Source organism: Rhinatrema bivittatum, chromosome 5 (assembly GCF_901001135.1).
Source record: "Rhinatrema bivittatum chromosome 5, aRhiBiv1.1, whole genome shotgun sequence".
Classification (NCBI taxonomy): domain Eukaryota; kingdom Metazoa; phylum Chordata; class Amphibia; order Gymnophiona; family Rhinatrematidae; genus Rhinatrema; species Rhinatrema bivittatum.
This window is the reverse complement of record NC_042619.1, coordinates 295,070,471-295,090,632: the sequence shown is the minus strand read 5'-3', so window position 1 is coordinate 295,090,632 and position 20,162 is coordinate 295,070,471. Positions and strand designations below refer to the sequence as shown.

The window sequence follows — 20,162 nt, the reverse complement described above, 5'->3', positions numbered from 1 at the left end:
CGGGCCTTCTACCTTGTCTTGTCTTGCCTTGCCTTGCGCGGCCTTCAGGCCTTCTACCTTGTGCTGTGTATGGTCTTCGGACCTTCTGCCCTGCCCTGCCTTGCTTACTGTGCGTGCGGTCCTACGGGCCCTCTGCTCTACTGTCTGTGTGTGTTTGGCCTACGGGCTCTCTGCCCTGCTTACTGTGTGTGGCCTACGGGCCTTCTGTGTGTGTGTGGCCTACGGGCCTTCTGACCTGCCTTGCCCCGCTTACGGTGTGTGGCCTAGGGGCCTTCTGACCTGCCTTGCCCCGCTTACGGTGTCTGGCCTACGGGCCTTCTGTGTGTGTGTGGCCTATGGGCCTTCTGACCTGCCTTGCTCTGCCTCCTGCCCTGACCCAGCCTGAACCTAGACACTGCTATCTGCCGCCTGCCCTGACCCAGCCTGAACCTAGACACTGCTATCTGCCGCCTGCCCTGACCCAGCCTGAACCTAGACACTGCTATCTGCCGCCTGCCCTGACCCAGCCTAGACCCAGACACTGCTACTTGCTGTCTGCCCTGACCCAGCCGGGACCCAGACACGGTTTCCAGCCATCCCTGTCTCTCTCCACCTGGAGCCACCCTTTTGGGTGGTGTTCACTACCCCTGAACTCAGCCCAAGCGTAACATGAAGATCTTTTGGCTAAAATAGCTTCTTTCACCTCCCCTTTTAACCATGCCGATAATCGTTTTGCCTTCTTTCCACCTTTCTTAATGTGTGGAATACATCTGGACTGTGCTTCTAGGATGGTATTTTTTAACAATGACCACAGCTCTTGCACACGTTTTACCTTTGTAGCTGCTCCTTTCAGGTTTTTTCTGACTATTTTTCTCATTTTATCAAAGTTTCCCTTTTGAAAGTTTAGCACGATAGCCATGGATTTGCTTACTATCCCCCTTCCAGTCATTAATTCAAATTTGATCATATTATGATCACTATTGCCAAGTGGCCCCACCACCGTTACCTCTCTCACCAAATCCTGTGCTACACTGAGAATTAGATCTAAAATTGCTCCCTCTCTTGTTGGTTCTGAACCAATTGTTCCATCCAGGAACTTTATATCTCTAGCATGTCCTGATGATACATTTACACAGTCAATATTTGGATAATTGAAATCTCCCATTATTACCGCACTACCAATTTGGTTAGCTTCCCTAATTTCTCCTATCATTTCACTGTCTGTCTCACCATCTTGGCCAGGTGGACAGTAGTATACTCCTATCAATATAGTCTTCCCCAATACACAAGAGATTTATACCCATGAAGTAATCTGTTTTTTACTGAGCTTAGTACTTGTGAGCTGGCTGGAAATATCAAGTTGTTGGTTGTGAATAGTCATGGTTCAAAGTATAATCAGTTATCCATAGTTTGCTTTGCTAGAGATACTGGCAGGCTGATGTCAGGCCACGGCAATAAGTCAGTGACATCAGCGCATCAGGTGTCTCTGTCTCCATCTGCTGGTAAGAGTGCATTATCCACCAGTGTGGATTGGCCTGCCTTCCTTAGAGGAAAGGAAATGATCAAGAAGTAATTTTACCTTTTTAAACAATACCTGCAAACTTTAACCTTGATAAGTGAGCCTTTTAGTTTTTTCTAATTTCCTCATTTTATTGTAGTCTCTCTTTTTAAAGTTAAATGATACTGCAATAGTTTTATTTAGTATCTACCCTTCAATGATTGTCAAATTTAATTGCATTACGATCACTATTTTCAAGCGAATCCACTACCTTTTCTCCATTTACCAGGTCTTGTATTCAACTGAGAATTATATCGAAAGTAATCCCCCTCCCCCATCTAATTTGTTCCCTGTCCAGCTGCTGAATAAAGCAGTTATTTATGGAATCTTTGAACTTTACCTCCTTAACATGTCCTGATGTGACATTATTCAATATTGGAGTAATTGAAATCTCCCATTATTATTATGTTGCTAATTTTATTCACCTGCCTAATCTCTGTTTACATTTTAAAGTCTTGTTCCTTATCTTGACTAGGCAGGTGATATTATATCCTCACTACTGTACTCTTTCCTATCGCATGTGGAATTTTTATCCATAAGAATTTCAGAGTACATTTGGTTTCCTGAAGAACTTTTGCCCTGCTGAACTCTATACCATCCTTAACATATAGTGCTACTCCTACACCAATTTCATCTACCCTGACATATCGATAAGACTACTGTTCAATGCTGCAGATGCTGTCATCTGTAATTGATCCCCTGCAGATGTCCATTCTATTTTCATAAGATGAGATATATCCCTCAAGTACAGTCTTGCTTATCTCAACAGCAGATTTAAAGACAGAGATACACAAACCTAAGAAGCTGGATTTAACTCAATCTAAACCCACTTTTAACTCTTTGCAGAGATCAATCTTAGTACCCGGAAGTCAAGAGAGGCCTATAGTCCAGGAGGATGCCTAACCCTCTTTGTGTCATGATGGAGCCAAAAAAAAATGGATTTGTGGGTCCTGCAGATCATCAAAGATAGTTACAGACTAAATTTCTTCAGCCTCCCTCCTGATCAGCCATCAAGGCCATATGCCATGGCATATCAGAAGCAGCATCTTCTGGAGAAGAAAATCTCTCCTGGAAGCGAAAGCAGTGGAATATGTCCCTCTCTGGCAAAAGGCAATAGGTTCTATTCAAAATACTTCCTGATCCCAAAGAAAAAGGAAGGTATTTGACCCATTTTAGACAATAGGGCCTTCAATTTCATCAACAAGGAGAAGTTCAAGATTTGAATGCTGCCAAAACATTTTCCCCTATTGAGGATGGGGAGTGAGTCTCAGGGGCAGATTGTAGGAAAATGTCAACCTGGGGGATTTTTTTCAAAACAAGCCCATGGGTTGTGCATTTACTATGCAGCACATACTTCTACAGCTTCCAAAGCATGCCAAGCCAACCCTTGAGAGGTACATCATGTAAACTGAAGCCATCTCTAACATAAATTTCACATTTTTCCTAAATAACTAAAAAATAGAGCATACCCTAGACCAGGGATGAGCAAATTGAACTGCTGTCCTCCTTCCATCCATTCATCTGATTGATTCCCTCCCCCCCCCCCCCCCCCCCACCAAGCTTGGTTAACATAGTAAATAACTGTTATGCTCAGGCTTGTGGACCCTTGGCCGACAAGAGGGTGGTATACCTTTCGGAGGGTCCGTAGGCTCTCTTGTCGGGTGGTGAGGCAGAACAGGAGGCGGGACCAGCTGACCCTTGGCACTGGAGGCGGAGGCAAATACAGAGGCGATGAAGAGACGAGATGAGGCGCTGTGTCTTCACCACTGGTGGTCTGCGGTCCCCCCGGGAGGAGCCCGTAGGGACCCGACCGCTGGGACTTAGGTGGACCTATGGAGGTCAGAGCAACGGTGCAAAGGCCAACTGGAGCTTCGCCCTGGAAGCCCGCGGTCCCCCCAGGAGGAGCCCGTAGGGACCCGGGCTGCTGGGACTTAGGTGGGCCCTTGGAGATGGAGTCTTGAAGGAGTCCTAGGTCGAGTGCCAGAGGGTCGTCGCTCACCAGTCCGAAGTCGTGCACCAGAGAATCACCGCTTGCCAATCCGAAGTCAGGAACCAGAGAATCACTGTAAGCCAATCCGAAGTCAGGAACCAGAGAATCACCGTAAGCCAATCCGAAGTCAGGAACCAGGAAGACAAAGCAGAAGCCAAGCTCGAAGAACTCACTGAAGCAAGCAGACTGGACAAAGCTCACAGGAGACGTTGCCAAATCAAGGAATGAGCAGAGGGAGCCTCCCTATATACTTCCTCTGCTCTGGATCATTGGAAACAGGTGAGTCCAGTTAAAGGGACCAGGTCCCTTTAAATGCAAATGAGTTGACGGCGGCCATCTTGGATCTCATGGCGGTGGCCATCTTGATCTCCTGGTGGAGGAGAGACGCTGAGGAAAGCAGGACGGCTTCCCCTGCAGCGGGCAGCACGGGCCCGAGTCGGAGCCCTCCCCCGGGGCTTCCTGGCGCTGAGAGTCAGGTAGGGAAACGCGGTCGTGGGGCGCCACGGCCGCGGAGCATAACAAAAACAACAGAAAAAAAGCTAAGAGGTGCATCCAGTCTACCCAGTAAGTTTTATTTTTTATTTCTTTTAGGGTAGTAATTGCTATTTCCAATTTTAGCTACTAGGTATCCTCTGTGTTTATCCCACAGCCTTTTGAATTTCATTACCATTCTTGTCTTCACTACGGCTTTGGGGCAGGTATTCCATACTATCACTACCCTTTGCATGAAGAAATATTTCCTGACATTGTTCCCTTTGACTTTCATATCATTACCCCCTAGTTCTATAGTTTTACAATATAAAATGTTTGATTCTTGTGCATCAGGAATTTAAAGGGCTGTATTATTTCTCTCTTCTCTTCTCTCCTCTCCTTCAGGGTATATATATTAGGGATGTGAATCGTGTCCTCGATCGTCTTAACGATCGATTTCGGCTGGGAGGAGGAGGGAATCGTATTGTTGCCGTTTGGGGGGGTAAAATATCGTGAAAAATCGTGAAAAATCGAAAAATCGCAAAACCGGCACATTAAAACCCCCTAAAACCCACCCCCGACCCTTTAAATTAAATCCCCCACCCTCCCGAACCCCCCCCAAATGACTTAAATAATCTGCGGGTCCAGCGGCGGTCCGGAACGGCAGCGGTCCGGAACGGGCTCCTGCTCCTGAATCTTGTTGTCTTCAGCCGGCGCCATTTTCCAAAATGGCGCCGAAAAATGGCGGCGGCCATAGACGAACACGATTGGACGGCAGGAGGTCCTTCCGGACCCCCGCTGGAACTTTTGGCAAGTCTCGTGGGGTCAGGAGGCCCCCCACAAGCTGGCCAAAAGTTCCTGGAGGTCCAGCAGGGGTCAGGGAGCGATTTCCCGCCGCGAATCGTTTTCGTACGGAAAATGGCGCCGGCAGGAGATCGACTGCAGGAGGTCGTTCAGCGAGGGTTCCGGCGCCTCGCTGAACAACCTCCTGCAGTCGATCTCCTGCCGGCGCCATTTTCCGTACGAAAACGATTCGCGGCGGGAAATCGCTCCCTGACCCCCGCTGGACCTCCAGGAACTTTTGGCCAGCTTGTGGGGGGCCTCCTGACCCCCACGAGACTTGCCAAAAGTCCAGCGGGGGTCCGGAAGGACCTCCTGCCATCCAATCGTGTTCGTCTATGGCCGCCGCCATTTTTCGGCGCCATTTTGGAAAATGGCGCCGGCTGAAGACAACAAGATTCAGGAGCAGGAGCCCGTTCCGGACCGCTGCCGTTCCGGACCGCCGCTGGACCCGCAGGTTATTTAAGTCATTTGGGGGGGGTTCGGGAGGGTGGGGGATTTAATTTAAAGGGTCGGGGTGGGTTTTAGGGGGTTTTAGTGTGCCGGCTCACGATTCTAACGATTTATAACGATAAATCGTTAGAATCTCTATTGTATTGTGTTCCATAACGGTTTAAGACGATATTAAAATTATCGGACGATAATTTTAATCGTCCTAAAACGATTCACATCCCTAATATATATTCAGGCTCTTCATTCTCATCTCATATGGCTTTTGATGCCAATCCCTTCACTATTTTGGTTGCTTTTCTTTGGACCATTTCCATACTGTCTCTATCCCTTTTGAGATACTGTCTCTCTTGTATATGTATCCTGGATTCCTGGCCTGGTGTTTCTTGCTAACCAATCAGCTCTTAAACCAGTTGCCAAGCAATGAGGTAACCACACTGCCAAACCAGTTGCTCAAACACAAACATACATTCTGCTGTTGTGCTGCTGCTCATGTGCTCATTTGAGGAGTGCCCCCTGTATCATTATGTAAATGTCTTGCTTGCTACCAGCCCTTCTCCAGCCTGCAGCAGCCTCTCCCTTTCCTTTTCCCACCCTTCTTGGTACTCTCACTCTCCAGGATATTCACTGAGTCCATAGCCAGTTGCCCCTCTCAGAGTTCAGCCCAGCCACCTCAGATAGAAGCCTCACTAACAATGCACAGACATTTCTTCTTGGCTTAACTACTAGGGGTGTGCATTCGTTTTCACCGTATTTTTAATCCGCAACTTATTTTTAGCGATCCGAAAAATACATTGGGAGGCGAAACGCATCGCGACTCCCAACGTATTCAACAGATTTCTGTTGAATACGGTGAACCTAAATAAACATTTAAACCCCCACCCTCCTGACCCCCTCAAGACTTACCAAAACTCCCTGGTGGTCCAGCGGGGAGTCAGGAAGCCATCCCTGCACTCGTTTGCGGTTTCCTCACTGCGCTGATAGCCTGTGTCACAGAGGCTGCCGGTGCCATTGGTCAGCCCCTGTCACATGGTCACCGGCGCCATCTTGTGCTCCTACCACGTGACAGGTAGGTCATGTGGCAGGAGGTCGCTCCGGGACCCCCGTTGGACCCAACCGGAACTTTTGGCAAGTCTTGTGGGGGTCAGGAGGCACCCCCAAGCTGGCCAAAAGTCCCTGGGGGTCCAGCGGGGGTCCGGGAGCGATCTCCTGCACTCGTGACGTCGGGTGCCAGGAACCAAAATGGCGCCGGTGCTACCTTTGCCCTGTCATATGATAAGGGCAAAGGGCCACCGGCGCCATTTCTATTAACGCAGCTGTGGCCAGAGAGCGGGAGATCGCGCCGGGACCCCCCCACTGGACCCCAGGTAATTTAAAACATTTGGGGAGGGTTCGGGGGGGTGGGGGATTTGTTTTAAAGGGTCGGGGTGGGTTTTAGGGTTGTTTTGGTGTGCCGGTTTTCCCGCCCTCCCCCCTCCCCCGATTTACGATTTTTTGACGATAAATCGGGAGAATTGCTATTGTATCGCGGCTCTAACAATTTTTGACGATTTAAAATATATCTGACGATTGTTTTAAATCGTCAAAAAACGATTCACATCCCTAATGTACACAGTGGAATCCTGCATATACTTTCAGCTGGCTAAAGATGGGCAGTTTTCACATTTTCAAACAGCCAATTTGCCCCACTAACAGGCCGATACAGTACAGTGCGCTAGCTTTACCCCTTATTCAGTAAGGGGTAATAGCGCGTCGAAAACACGGGTCCAACCCCCCCAAAACTAATAGCGCCCGCAACATGCAAATGCATGCTGATGGCCCTATTAGTTATTCCCGCGCGATTCACTAAGTAAAATGTGCAGCCAAGCCGCACATTTTACTTTCAGAAATTAGCGCCTACCCAAAGGCGTTAATTTCTCTCAGCACTGGGAAAGTGAACAGAAAAGCAGTAAAAACTGCTTTTCTGTACACCCTCCAACTTAATATCATGGCGATAGTAAGTCGGAGGTCCCAAAAGTAAAAAATAATTAATTTAAAAATAAAAAAATTTAAAATCAGCCCGCGGCTTGCGGGTTGAAAACTGGACGCTCAATTTTGCCGGTGTCGGTTCTTGGACCCGCTGACAGCCACGGGTTCGGAAACCGGACGCTGGCAAAATTGAGCGTTGGCTGTCAAACCCGCTGACAGCCACCACTCCTGTCAAAAAGGAGGTGCTAGGGATGCGCTAGTGTCCCTAGCGCCTCCTTTTACAGCGGGTCCTAATTAGCATATTTTTATTTACTGGATCGTGCGCACAGGACACTGGCCTGTGTGTGCGCCGGGAGAAAGGGCACTCACCCGCTCTCCCGCATTTCTTGCTGTATCGGCCTGTAAATGGCTTCTGAAGATTGTCTTCTTTATGTTTCTTTAGCTGTTTGAAGATTCTTAGCTAAGTATAGTTATCCAGCTGTATATTGCAAGCTAAAGATGCCAGCTATTTTTAGCCAACTAACTGTACTTAGCTGGCAATTTTTAGAAACTAACCAGATAAGTTACATGAATAGCAATCCTAAATCTAGATGGTCAATTAGCTGGTAAAACTAGCTGGTTATCTTACCCACTCAACAAGTCTCTGAAAATGTACCCCTATATTTTCAGATCTATCTTCCTCCTTCAGTTTCTTCTTTTCTTCCATCTCCCTCTTTCAATTTCATTTCTTTCTTCATCTCCTTGTTCCAGGTTCCTCTATCCACATCTCCCTTCTCTTTTCGGATTCCTCTCTGCTTCTGTCCTTCAGAAAGTTTCAGGTTCTTTTATCCTGACTCCAGTCACAGGATTTAAAATAGTGGCAGGTCACTAATCGGGGCAAGTTTCAAAACTGTGCAGATTGTAGTAAAGTCTCTGCATACAGAGTGGGCAATTTTCAAAGCGGTAAATGGCCTCAATAAGAGCATGCGCTCCTGGCTCCCACAGCTTTTCCTTTCTAAACCAGAAGCCTGTGGAGGGGGAGGAGCAGTCATGAGGAGCGGGTGAATGCATTATCACTACGCCTGTGGGGTCTACAAGATTGCTGCCCCTCTGACATACACAGCACAAGAGTGGAAAAATCTAGGAGCACATTTTCTTCCATGGCTGGTAGGAATGGTCTCTGCTCAACCTCAGTCTCCTGCTCTTGCTAGGATGTATTTGTGGTAGGAAAAAAGTACCAATAGGAGATATGTTGCTTGGAGCACTCATGTTTTAAAAAAAAAACCTCTTGTGATATTTTTAAGTATTATATCGCATAGTTAAGGAAATTTTGTCAATAGCATAATATTTACATTAATCAAAAATATAATGTTCTCTATTTTTAGAATAAGAGAGGGAATATCTTCAGCCACAAGAAATGTAAGTGTTATTACTGGCTTAAATGTTTGCTCATGATACTTTTTAACCTTTATTTGTATAGTTATATTCAGGTTGTCATGCATATAATGGAGTTTTAAAGTCTAGTAATTTTCATTCTACTCATTGCTTTTGTTTTTTATTCATGCACTTAATTTTGTTTTCTCATGTTCTCTTCCTTGAATCTCTTCCACAGATGATATTAGATTACCCAATCCTATCTCTTAGCATGATATCATTATGAGTCCCAATAAAAGGGAATAGAATTTCAGTTCCTTAGATTCATCTTTTTCTCAAGCATCAGGCAGCAAACATAGCTAACTCTTTTATGCTTTAAATAAAAGATAAGAATAAAAAGAAAAATAAATTTATTTATTTAGACAGTTTTATATACCATTGTATAGACAAAGTCCATCTCTATGGTTCACAGTTTCAAATAATAAGATAAAAACAGAAATACAATTTCTTATAACTATAAATATAACAGTAAGTTTAAAACTATAAACGGGCATAACTAAAAATTATAAAACTAAAAAATTTACTACAAGGTTAAAAAGGACAAAAATATATCATATAAGATTAAATAAAAATCAAAGTAAAACAGAATAAAAACAAAATAAGATACTGCTCAAAGGCTAAAAGAATGCCTTCAGATAACATTGTTCTCTATTGCTCATCTGTAAATGCTTGTCGGAATAACCATGTTTTTAATTCTTTCCTAAATTGCTTCTTGTCCTGCTGCAATCTTAAGTCCATTTCTCTGAGGACAACTAACTCACGGGTTACACAATTGGAGTGATATCATCCCTATGACACCAAGCTGAAAATTCTCTTCCAAAGCTTTTCAAATGATTCTTCAGCTCCATTAGGCATGTGCAGCATTTCCCATGTAACTGCATGCCTGCAGATACCTCAGTTTACTTTTTTCTGCAGTTTCCATCAGATGTTTATCTTCACAGAATTACCTGCTCTAGTAATCAGCAAATTTGCTTTGGGGTTGGGTTTTTTTTGTCTTTTCTCTGTGTGCCTTATAATCTTTCCTTCTAGTTTCCAGGTAGTTTTCTCATTTTCTAAGTTTTATTTTTTTTTCAAAAATAGAAGAGACAATAGTCTCCCAATCAGAAATAGAATCAATAGTGGTGAAGTGAAACAAGACCAATTCACTCTTAATGTGGAAAAGTCATCACTTTCAATATGATCCTTTCTCAAAACATATTAGGGCAGATTTTAAAAGCCCTACGCTCGCTGGGCCTATTTTAAAAAGGCCCGGTGGCGCGAGTAAAGCTCCAGGACGCGTGTAAGTCCCAGGGCTTGAAAAAATGGGCAGTCCTGGGGCAGGGCAGGGCAGTGGCGTGACCAGAGGCCTCTGCAAGGCTACTGGGCCTGGGGATCACGCGCCGGCAGTTGGCCAGCGCGCCAAGTTATGCCTGCCTCTGGCAGGCGTAACTTGTGAAATAAAGGTACGGGGTGGGTTTTTTTTTCAGGCTGGGGGACGGGACAGGTAGAGGAAGGGAGGGGAAAGTGGGGGTTCCCTCCAAGGCCGCTCTGATTTCGGAGCGGCCTTGGAGGGAACAGGGAAAGCCAACTTGTCTCCCCGAGGGCTCGGTGCGCAAGGTGGTGCACACTACCCCTGATTTTATAACATGCACGTGGCTGCGCGCGCATGTTATAAAATCGGGCGTACATTTGTGCGTGCCAGGTAGTGCGCACAAATGTAGACTGCGCACGTAACTTTTAAAATCTGCCATATTCTGTGGATCCAGCCTTTCAATTTTGATTATTAGTTATAGGAAAATCTAAACAAATGAGAGAATGGCTGCACTATGGCACCTCCAGCATAGAAATGCTGGAGGTGCAAGGGTCACTCAAAGAGTTATTAACAAAAATCAGGTCCAGTTTATGGCCCTGCTAATGAGTGAGGGTCATGGAGTAATTGAGACCAGCCCAGAAAGAGATGCAGGAATTGGTTCTATCATTTATTAGTGAAGAAGTGATTGCACTTCCTGGCAGAGCTGCTTCAAGTGAGACAGATGTGGATTAAGATTCAAGCAGCATGGAGAGGATGGTAGCCGGGAGAAATGCAAACAGTATCCAGACTCCATGATTTGGAGGACCTAGAGGTCCTTGATTATCTGGCGCCATGCCTCCAAGAAGATTTGGCTCTTGTCCCACACCTGAATGAAGTTTGGAGGGATCATAAATTGGGCCTGTTATATAGTCTTAGGCTGTCAGCGCTCATGCTATTGGGGTCTGAACAGAAGTGGTTGCTGACATTGAGCTGGAAGAGGCAGCAGGTAGGCAGTACTGCTGAAAAAGCTGGAACTGATATGTTTGTAGGTGCAGAAAGTGCTTGGAGACCCTCGATAGAGTTAGACTGCTCTATTCAGTTTCTTAATTTGTCACCAAGATCAGAAAGGTCTGGCAGCTTTTCATGGACATCAAATTAAATGCTACTGTACCTGAGCCACATAATACACCAAGGTCCAATCGAAGCTGCATGAAAATGGAGTCTAAAAATGCATAGACAGAACTGCAAAGGTGACAAACTTCAAACTTCAAAAGTGGTTTTGGGTAATAAGATCCTCCTTCTGCAGATTTTAGAAAAACCTTCAGATTTTGAATACAGTCATGAGGATATTGCACCCTGTAGAACTGGTGCAAAGAGATATAAGCAGTAAGCCTGGAGCTTTGGAAGAATTTCTGCCAGTACTGTCTAGCAACCTTTTTCAGGGCAGACTCAACAAAGACTGATGCAACAGTAGCATGACACTGCACCCTGGAGATTTATGGAGTCTGTATTTTGAGATCCAGCTATCTTGCCATAGGAATGCAAGAGATAGGCATTTCCCACATTCTCACCTACAACCAGTTTAGAATGTTATAGACTGGAAGAGCCGTTGGATCTGATGGGGCATCCAATATCTGGAGGGGCTCCAAGACTTCTAAGTGGAGAGTCTTTGAAGCTAAACTTCATCCCCAACTTTTCCAAAACTTTGAATATGACAGGTGTTCCGGGCAATGTATATTTAGATGTATCTGGAAATGGGATAGAAGGTATATTTGTAGACCCTTATTTGAATGTAGGGGGTTTCGACCCCAGGACCCCAATGATGATAAAGGTGAACCAGAATGCTCTTCCAGTAGCCTCAGAGGGAAAAGCCATAGTCAACTAGCTCTGATCGAGTTGCCTCTGCTGCCATTGAGTGAGAAGATGACGAATCCCATATCAAGGGTTCTAATGATGTGTTCACCCTGATAGGCATTACTGGGAATCTGGTCTGAGGTATTGCTGCAGTAGTGCTGGAGAGATGCGGCTGGACTATTCCTTCCATCTCTATAGATAAAATATAAAGAAATTCCTCACTCCACCTGCAGTCTGGTTGAGTGATTAATGTGTCCTCTAACCCAGTGGTTCTCAACAGGTGTGTCAGGAGGTCCTGGGAGGTGTGTCGCAGGGCCAGCAGGTGGCTGCCTCCTCATCAGCCCGTTGGTTGACTTCTCTTACATTGGGCCTGATGGGAGGCTACTCTCACTTCCTTCTCTTTCTGGCCCCGTGGGAGGTTGTTTCCTCCTTCACCCAGATCAGAGCGAGACATTGCCAGCTCCTGCTATTCTGGGCCTGATGGGATGCAAACTTTATCTTCCCCTGCTGAGTCTGGGAGTGATGCAGCTGATGATCTCTTCACCCCGTGGAGGGTGGGGGAAAGGAGGTTGGGGATGCTGGGAAGATGAAGGTGGAACAGAGAGGGAGTGTGGGGGCTGCTGAGCAGGTAGGGGTGGGGAACATGGGTCAGGTTAGCTAGGCAGGCAGGGTGATGGGATGAAGGGGGTAGGGAGAGTTAAGCAGGGGAGAGAGGGAGCACAGGGAAGAGGAAGGGGGCTCAGGAATGCTGGGCAGGGATATGAGTGTGAGCAGATGATTGAAAGGGAGTAATTGGGAAAAGTGAAGGATGATGGAGGCATGGGAGTGATGGGGTGCAAGAGCCATAATGCGCCAGTTTTGGGAATGTGCATTTCTTCTCTCTTTGTACTTTGCTTAGTGTAGGAGGAAATGTATTTCTGTTTCTAGCTCTCTAGAATGCAGAGTGTTTTTTTGAGGTTTCCATTCCAGTTTTTATCTTCACATTTGTAATTTGTGGTCTTTTATTCTGTATTTGGTGAAGGCAGGATCTATTTGTGTGATTGAGGTGAGGTATTTTACTAGTAGGTAGGGATTTGGATCAGCCTTCTTTGTTGCATTTTCTCATTCTCATTAGGTCATGCATTGGTGCTGCACTGCTGCCTTTTCATAGGAAGGGCTACTGCTGTTTGAGTTCTTGGCATTAGTGTTGCAATGGTATGGAAGGTTTGCTACAGATGTGCTGAGTGTTTTTATTTTTCAGGTTTTGTATTTTTCAACGTGCCTGGTAGTAAGGGAGTTTGTGTTTCTGTTACTGAGATAGCACCAGAATCAGAATATCTTTTCTATATAGCGAGTTGTATTTGAAATATCCTCGTTCTGCTCTGCATCCATTGTTTGGGGATGGGGGAGCAGGTGTGGGTTCCTGTGGATGCAGAGTTTGTTTATATTTAGCCCTGTGAGAGTCAAGTGCTCAGTGTGTCACGCCTGTAGGCATTATCTGCCAGGTGTGTCCCAATAGAAAAAAGGTTGAGAACCATTGCTCTAACCTGTTGTAGATGGTGGATCATCCTCTTTGGGGTCAAGCATAGGTTCCTGCACCTCAATAGGAGGTTTCTCTTTATTTTGGTTTTTTTTTTTTTTGTGGAAGAAAGTGACAATATAAAGCATACTGGAGCTGGAGTGTCTAATCAGAAGTCCTCCACTATTAACCCAGAAGGAAAGACAGATTGTGAGAATTAGAGAGGACAGAGGTAAAATGACCTCTTCAGCAGCTGGCTTAGTGTGGCTTGCATATAGCTGTGTAGGTAATAGAGCTTAATGATTCTAGTTTAGGACTCTGTGCATCGAATGCTTCGATGGAGTGTACAGTGAGGACGTTTTTATTGATGCATGCATCAGTTGTATCAGAGTGACTGGCTTCGAATGGCAATCATGCTTGCTTTTATCCTATGCGTTGAGTGCTTCAATGCTTCTTGTGCATCAAGTGCTTTGATGCTTTCTGTGCTTTGATGTTTCCTGTGTCTCTAGTGTTCGATGTTTCGAGTGCATTGATCAATGCATGCATCGGTGCACTGTGCATCGAGCACACCTATGTGCCTTGCTCTGACAGTGCTGATATTGTTGATGCAGGCACCGGTTCAATGAAGGGCTATTGTATCACTGTGGCTTTATTTTGGGCCAATGGGGGAGTCCTTGAGGAAGTCCTGCTCAACTCATGTCCCAGTGAGGCAAATGATGCTGCATTGCAGGAGAAGGATCTACTCTGACCTCTGAGAGACTTATGCAGTTCTTCTATGCTTTGGAGCTTTGAGAACACAGAACATTCATTCACAGGCATAAATGTTTGCCTGGGCATAGTCTGGAGCGAAGCAAGGATAACATTTGCTAAGGGACATCACCAGGGATGTTTCTAGGCCAAATGGCACCTTGTGAGAAAATTCTTGATGGGGCCTCCCTCAACTGAACCCTGTTCCTTGCGGGCAAAGGGTAAGGAAGTCGGACTAGGAAGAGACAAAAGAAGTGCAAACCTACCCCCCCCCCCCGCCGCCCGATTGACATGGATTAGCAGCAGTGTTGTCTCACGTTATCTCTTCCTTGACCTCAGCAATCTACCCATTATCCTTGCTTCGCTCCATCTCCATTGCTGTGCTGACCTTAGCAATATAGAAATACATATTCGCTAGATATAGAAATGCTGCATCTATAGAATAAAAAGACATTTTTTCATTTTCTATCAATCACATATCCCTGGTTTACACATTACCAGCAGAACTGAGCCAAAAGATCTCCAACACAAATTTCAAATTTTGTTTAAATAACCATGCCCTAGACTATGCATACTTTGGCCTGCCACCAACTGTATTGTTGTGGGCGTGGACCCTTGGACCGAAGTAGAGTTGGTGCAACCTGTAGGGAGGATCCCTGCAGGCCCCACCATCAGTTGGCAGAGCTGGCTGTGGTAGAGGCCCAACTGAAGCTTTACCTATACCAGTCCTTGTTCCCCTTAATCAGGAAGTGCGCGTGTGTGCCTCGGGAGGACACACCTCACCGCAAACTGTTGGCAGTGTCTCATCTGCATTGGATGGCAGCAAGAGGTTACGTCAAAGGGTGATTTCCCTCACCGGACCGGGAAAGAGCTGATTGTAACATGTATCTAGCAACATTCTATAAGACATTATAAGAAAATCTCCTAAGGGCCCTATATGCAATAGAACAGAGATGCCAGCTTGGGTCCTCAAGAGCCACAAACTGGCCGGGTTTTCAGATTAGCCTCAATGAATATGTATGACCTAGATTTACACATACAATGGTGGCAGTGCATGCAAATCTATCTCATGCATATTCATTGTGGATATCCTGAAAACCTGGCCTGTTTGTGCTTCTCGAGCACCTGAGTTAGCCACCACTGCAATAGAAAAAATCCTGGCCAGTTCTAGCTACCCAGCAAAACTAATTTTAAAATCATTTGATAGCATTGCAGCAACAATTTTAGAAAGTGGATTTTATTCAAATGATATTTAACACTTCATATAGTACACAAAATATATCCACAGTTTCAGAAAACTGTTGGAGACAAATTCAGAATAAAGAAACCATAAAGCAGGGGTGTTCTACTCGAGTCTGTGAGAGTCCCAAACAGGTCAGATTTCAGGATGTCCACAATGAATATGCATGAAATAGATTTGCATACAATGGAGGCAGTGCATGCAGATCTATCTTATGCATATTCATTGTGGATATCCTGAAAACCTGGCCTGTTTGTGGCTCTCATGGACTAGCATTGGCAACCCCTGTCATAAAGCATAAATAAAAATGTACAGACAAAAAACTAAACTAGAAATCTCAACAAGCCAGATGCTGTATGCAGTGCAACCTTGCCATTCCTCATAAACATCAAACAATAAAATAAAGAAATATAAATCATGACTCATAACAGTAAAATCAGAATAATAAAAAGAATAAATATTTCAAAGCATATGATGAATAAAACATCCAATAATTTAAAAAGTTATGGGGTAGATTTTCAAAGGGTTACGCTTGTAACCCCGAAAACCTGTCCCTGCGCGTGCTGAGCCTATTTTGCATCAACTCATCCACACTTTGAGAATGGAGCTCTGCTTGCCTCTGGGGTCCTGTATATGGAACAGGGAGTATTTCAGAGAATGCCACCCTGGAGGTTCTGTATTTCAACTTTCTGCCTAAGAGCCTACATTTGGCTTCCAGAGCCTCCCTCCAGTACCTTCCTATGTAGTTGGTGCCCACATGTACCATGACAGCCAACTCCTCCACAGTTCTGTCTAAAATCCTATCTAGGTGATGCTTGAGGTCCATCTACTTTGCACCAGGTAGGAAAATTACCAAGTGATTCAAGTCCACCAGCTACCCAGCTATCTACAATCCTAATAATCAAATTATCAGCTATGTTGGTCAACCTTACCTTTCCCTCCTGGGCACTAGCCCTTGGAGGCTCATTCTTGGTGCGAGAGGATGAGTCTCCAAGGGTCTCAGTGCCCAAGGACATCTATGCATGCTCAGAAAAACTTTCTGCATCAGTTCTATCAGATGATGTCACCTACTTGTATGGCTGTTCATCCTGCCTTTTGACAGAGAAGTACATTAATTTGTTTATGTAAAACAACTGTCAATACTGATAATATATTTTTATTGGAGAGAGACATCAGAAGAAGAGAAAGTAGAACTGTTCCTGAAAAAGATGGTTGATTCAGGCTACAGATGTGCAGAATGTCAGTTTTAGCAGTTCACATAAAGTTGCCTAGCTTTTCAGATGCATTGGAAAATTAGATTCAGGAAGCATTCCCCTTCGACAGAGTTGGTCTTTTTTTTTTTTTTTTTTTTAAAGAGGTCCACATTAGGCACTATCATTTGCACCAGGAACCGGGTGATCCTCCTTTGAGCTTCTTTTGGAGAGGGGAGAGGTGGGGGTCATCTAGGAAAAGAAAGAACGATGGAACTAAAAATAAATAGACATAGCTTACTATTTTCTTCAGTTTTTATTTTAATACTTAAATATGCACAACCATAAAAATGTTTATAAATTTATTTTTTAAAATCTGAGAAAACTGCTATTTTGTGCCACTTTTAGTTCTTTTTTGATGTGAACAATAGTTAATTACTTCTCTTCACAATGGTATCAGAGTAATATCAGATTTGTTGCTGAAATACTCTACTGAGCTGAGAAGGTCTGTTGCATTTTAAAAATAAAAATTTTTGCTCATACACATAGGTAAAGTCAGACAAAATTAAGATTTTCTGGACTGTCTTGCAGATATATGAGAATTTTACCTCAAGGATTCACTCTGGACATCGATGAACTTGTTCCAGTTCTTCTGGGGCTTTTTTGTAGTCAAATAACATCAAGCATGAAAAAGATTTTTTCAATCTTCACAATGACTGAGGAGCTACTGGAAAACTCCCTGTGCAAATCACTCAGAATTTTGCTGTCCTTGGCTGATGCTACGAAGATAGTTCTAAGCTTTTCAGTGGTGTGAAGTGAACAAAAATGTTACTCTTTTCTTGCTTTGATAAAAATAGCAGCAGTGGAAGAAAGAGAAGAGCAGTGAGATCAGGAAACCTAGGATACCTTTACTCCGTAGAGGTCCCTGTCAATGCGATCATTTATGCATGATGTCTGCGTTACATGATGTGTGGAGGGGCGCTGATGTCAGGCCTTTGGTGATGACATCACCATGCAAAACCTTGAAATATCAGTGCCAGTGGACTGGTAACGCAAATATTTCAGTCAGTCTTTAATGACTGGCAGGCCAGAAAAAGGTTTCTGTGGGCCAGAAATGATCCACAGGCTGTAGTCTGCCCATCTCTGTTGTTGAAAGTCGGCACTTCAGGCCCAGATTAAATTAAGGGCTTTGTCACAATTAGAAATACCCACTTAATGCAGCATTAATGTTAAAAATACCTTTTAGTAAAAATATCCTAAAAGGGTATTTTCTTTTGTCTTAACTATTTTGTTGATGTTGAAGTTGAAGTAGCAGTTTGTCATTCTATTGACCAATCAGCTGCCAAACAGTTTATGATTAATAAATCAGTCAATGTTTATGCAAGTGTTTTGTGCTTATCAAGCTATCCATTTTATACTGTTTCTTATTATTTTAAAATTGTTGTCTTTTAAAAATGATAAAATCAATTGTAAAATTATCTGTTCTAAACAGGAGACTATTTTCTTATGTGTCCTTGAATTTTAGAATACCCTACCAAAAGACGTCTGCCTGTTAAATGATTATCTGATTTTCAGGAAACGGGCAAAATCTTGGGACTTTGGCCCAGCCTTGGTTTCTGTAAATTGATTCGAATTGGTCTTGAGCTACCAATGAAAAGGCATGACCTAAATCCAAAAAGACAAATAAATATTATTGTCAGCTTCTCTGATGGTATTTTACCTGATTTGTGTTTGAGATATTTGTTAATTATTTTATGTAAGGCCCTTTATTTATTGGCCCTTGTTATATTAGGAACCTTTTAGTTTGGAAATATAATTCTATAGATTGGGTGTGTATTATCGATTATGTTTGTACTATGTTTAATATTTTGTAACTCTTATTCTTTTGATTTGCTGTTCTTTGTAAATCTCATTGTTATTTTTTATTGTATTCCACTCTGAGCATTGTTTTATATGCTGTAGCAGGCTATAAACTACATTTAAAAAATACTTAATTTTCATCTCATAGTAATACCATTTTGATCATTATAAAGTAAAATGGATGTTTTAGAGGTAGAGTACTAGTGCAGTGGTTCCTAACCCTTGCCTGGGGAACCCCCCAGCCAGTCTGTTTTCCGGATATCTAAAATGAATATGAATAAGATAGATTTGCGTCTACTGCAGGTTTCCCAGGACAGATTTGAGAACCTACACTGGGAGATTTTATAAGCATCAATGTCCTTATCTATAGATGATCCCTAGTGTTACAAAAATGTATTTCTCTTACATTCTCAGGACTGACAGGCCAATACAATAACTTGTGTGTTAAAAACCTATGCGCTGGATTTCAGTGCACAGTTTTAATGCACAAGTAAAAAATGTTTTAACTCACAATGCAGTAAGCTAATGGTGTGCTAAGCATTATGAATTAAAGTGTACATTGAATTAAAATTATTTAGGAAAGGGGAGGCGTCCCTGGAAATAAACTGCTGAGAGTACTGGAGTGCGGCTAGATAGCCAAATAAATCAATACTTATCCAACTAAATGGTGATCAGTAACTGTGGCCAGATAGCCAATAAGTCTGTACTTATCCGATTATCTGGTTGTGGTTACCCGCTGCCACTTAGCCAGATAAATACAGACTTATCCAGCTAACAGGCCGATGCAATACAAGAAGGGAAACCTTTTTTTTTTTCTGTCTGTCCCCCAGTTTGATGTGCCAGCCCAGCAATGCTGGAAACTTTATTCCATGACTGACCAGGCGTAAAGTTTCCAACATTAAAAAAAATGTGAGTTCAGTCAGAACACCTCTCTGTACTGGGGAGGAATATATATAATGCCCTCATTAGCATGGGATTTCCACGTGAGGACATTAACCTAACCTCACATTTTTTTAAAGCACATTTTGCGCACATGTAAAACTCCTTGCTGCATCAACAGTAAGATTTACATTCATAAACTGTGTTCTACTGCTGGTAAAACCATGCCTTATACTGAATGCATCTCTCTGCATCAGCCTGTGAGTGCAGAAATGTAGATTATCTTCTATATGAATATTTGTCTGTAGCTGTTTTCAGTGTTTTCAGTTTCTGAGTTCATAATAGCTGTGTAGAGTGAGTGATATATTGTGCTGAATTATGAACTGCATCTGAAACATCTGACGACATGTTCTGAGTTATACAGATGGCTGAAGGAAACCTGTTACAGTGAGAGTGATCAATACTGAAAAACTGACACTGTAACTCTTCCCCCATCCAAAGAAACTTTTCATTTGGAGACCTGAATATAGAGAAGTAATCAGAGGAAAGACAGTGCACTGAAAAGCTATGTGATAATGTGATCCTCCACCAACTCATGACAGGCCAGCTTCAACTAGCACTAAATCCACTGTGAAAAGTATCCAGATTTGGTAAAAAGTAGGTAAAACCATGTTGTTGCACAGTGGTGTTGGCATAGTGATCATCCTAATACTGGTGCAGATTTGATGGGGGGGGGGGGGGCGAGTGGAAAGAGGAGGTGGCTTAGACACTTAATTTCTCTTTTCCGTGCTGTAGTTTGCCTCGCAGTTAGGAGCTCTATGAGAATTTTCTCACCACTTTTCCTCACGGAAAAACTTGAAGTTATCTTCATAAAAAAGTTCCCTCATAGGGGTCTCCCATCGCAACACCATTTCTTGACGCTCGGTGAGTAATTTTCCACTGTCTCCAGTTGGTT

At 43.8% G+C, this 20,162-nt stretch overlaps 1 protein-coding gene across 2 annotated transcripts in view; it reads left to right on the top strand.

Moving 5' to 3' along the window:
- LOC115092810 (disintegrin and metalloproteinase domain-containing protein 9-like) overlaps positions 1–18,334 on the top strand; it is a 606,381-nt gene extending 588,047 nt beyond the window's left edge. For both annotated transcript variants that reach the window (XM_029604139.1, XM_029604138.1), the window contains exons 21-22: positions 8,621–8,654; positions 17,060–18,334. In XM_029604139.1, the coding sequence (XP_029459999.1) occupies positions 8,621–8,654; positions 17,060–17,104 (79 nt within the window). In that variant the 3' untranslated portion in view covers positions 17,105–18,334. The remainder of the gene's footprint in view (positions 1–8,620; positions 8,655–17,059) is intronic.
- The last annotated feature ends 1,828 nt before the right edge of the window (positions 18,335–20,162 follow it).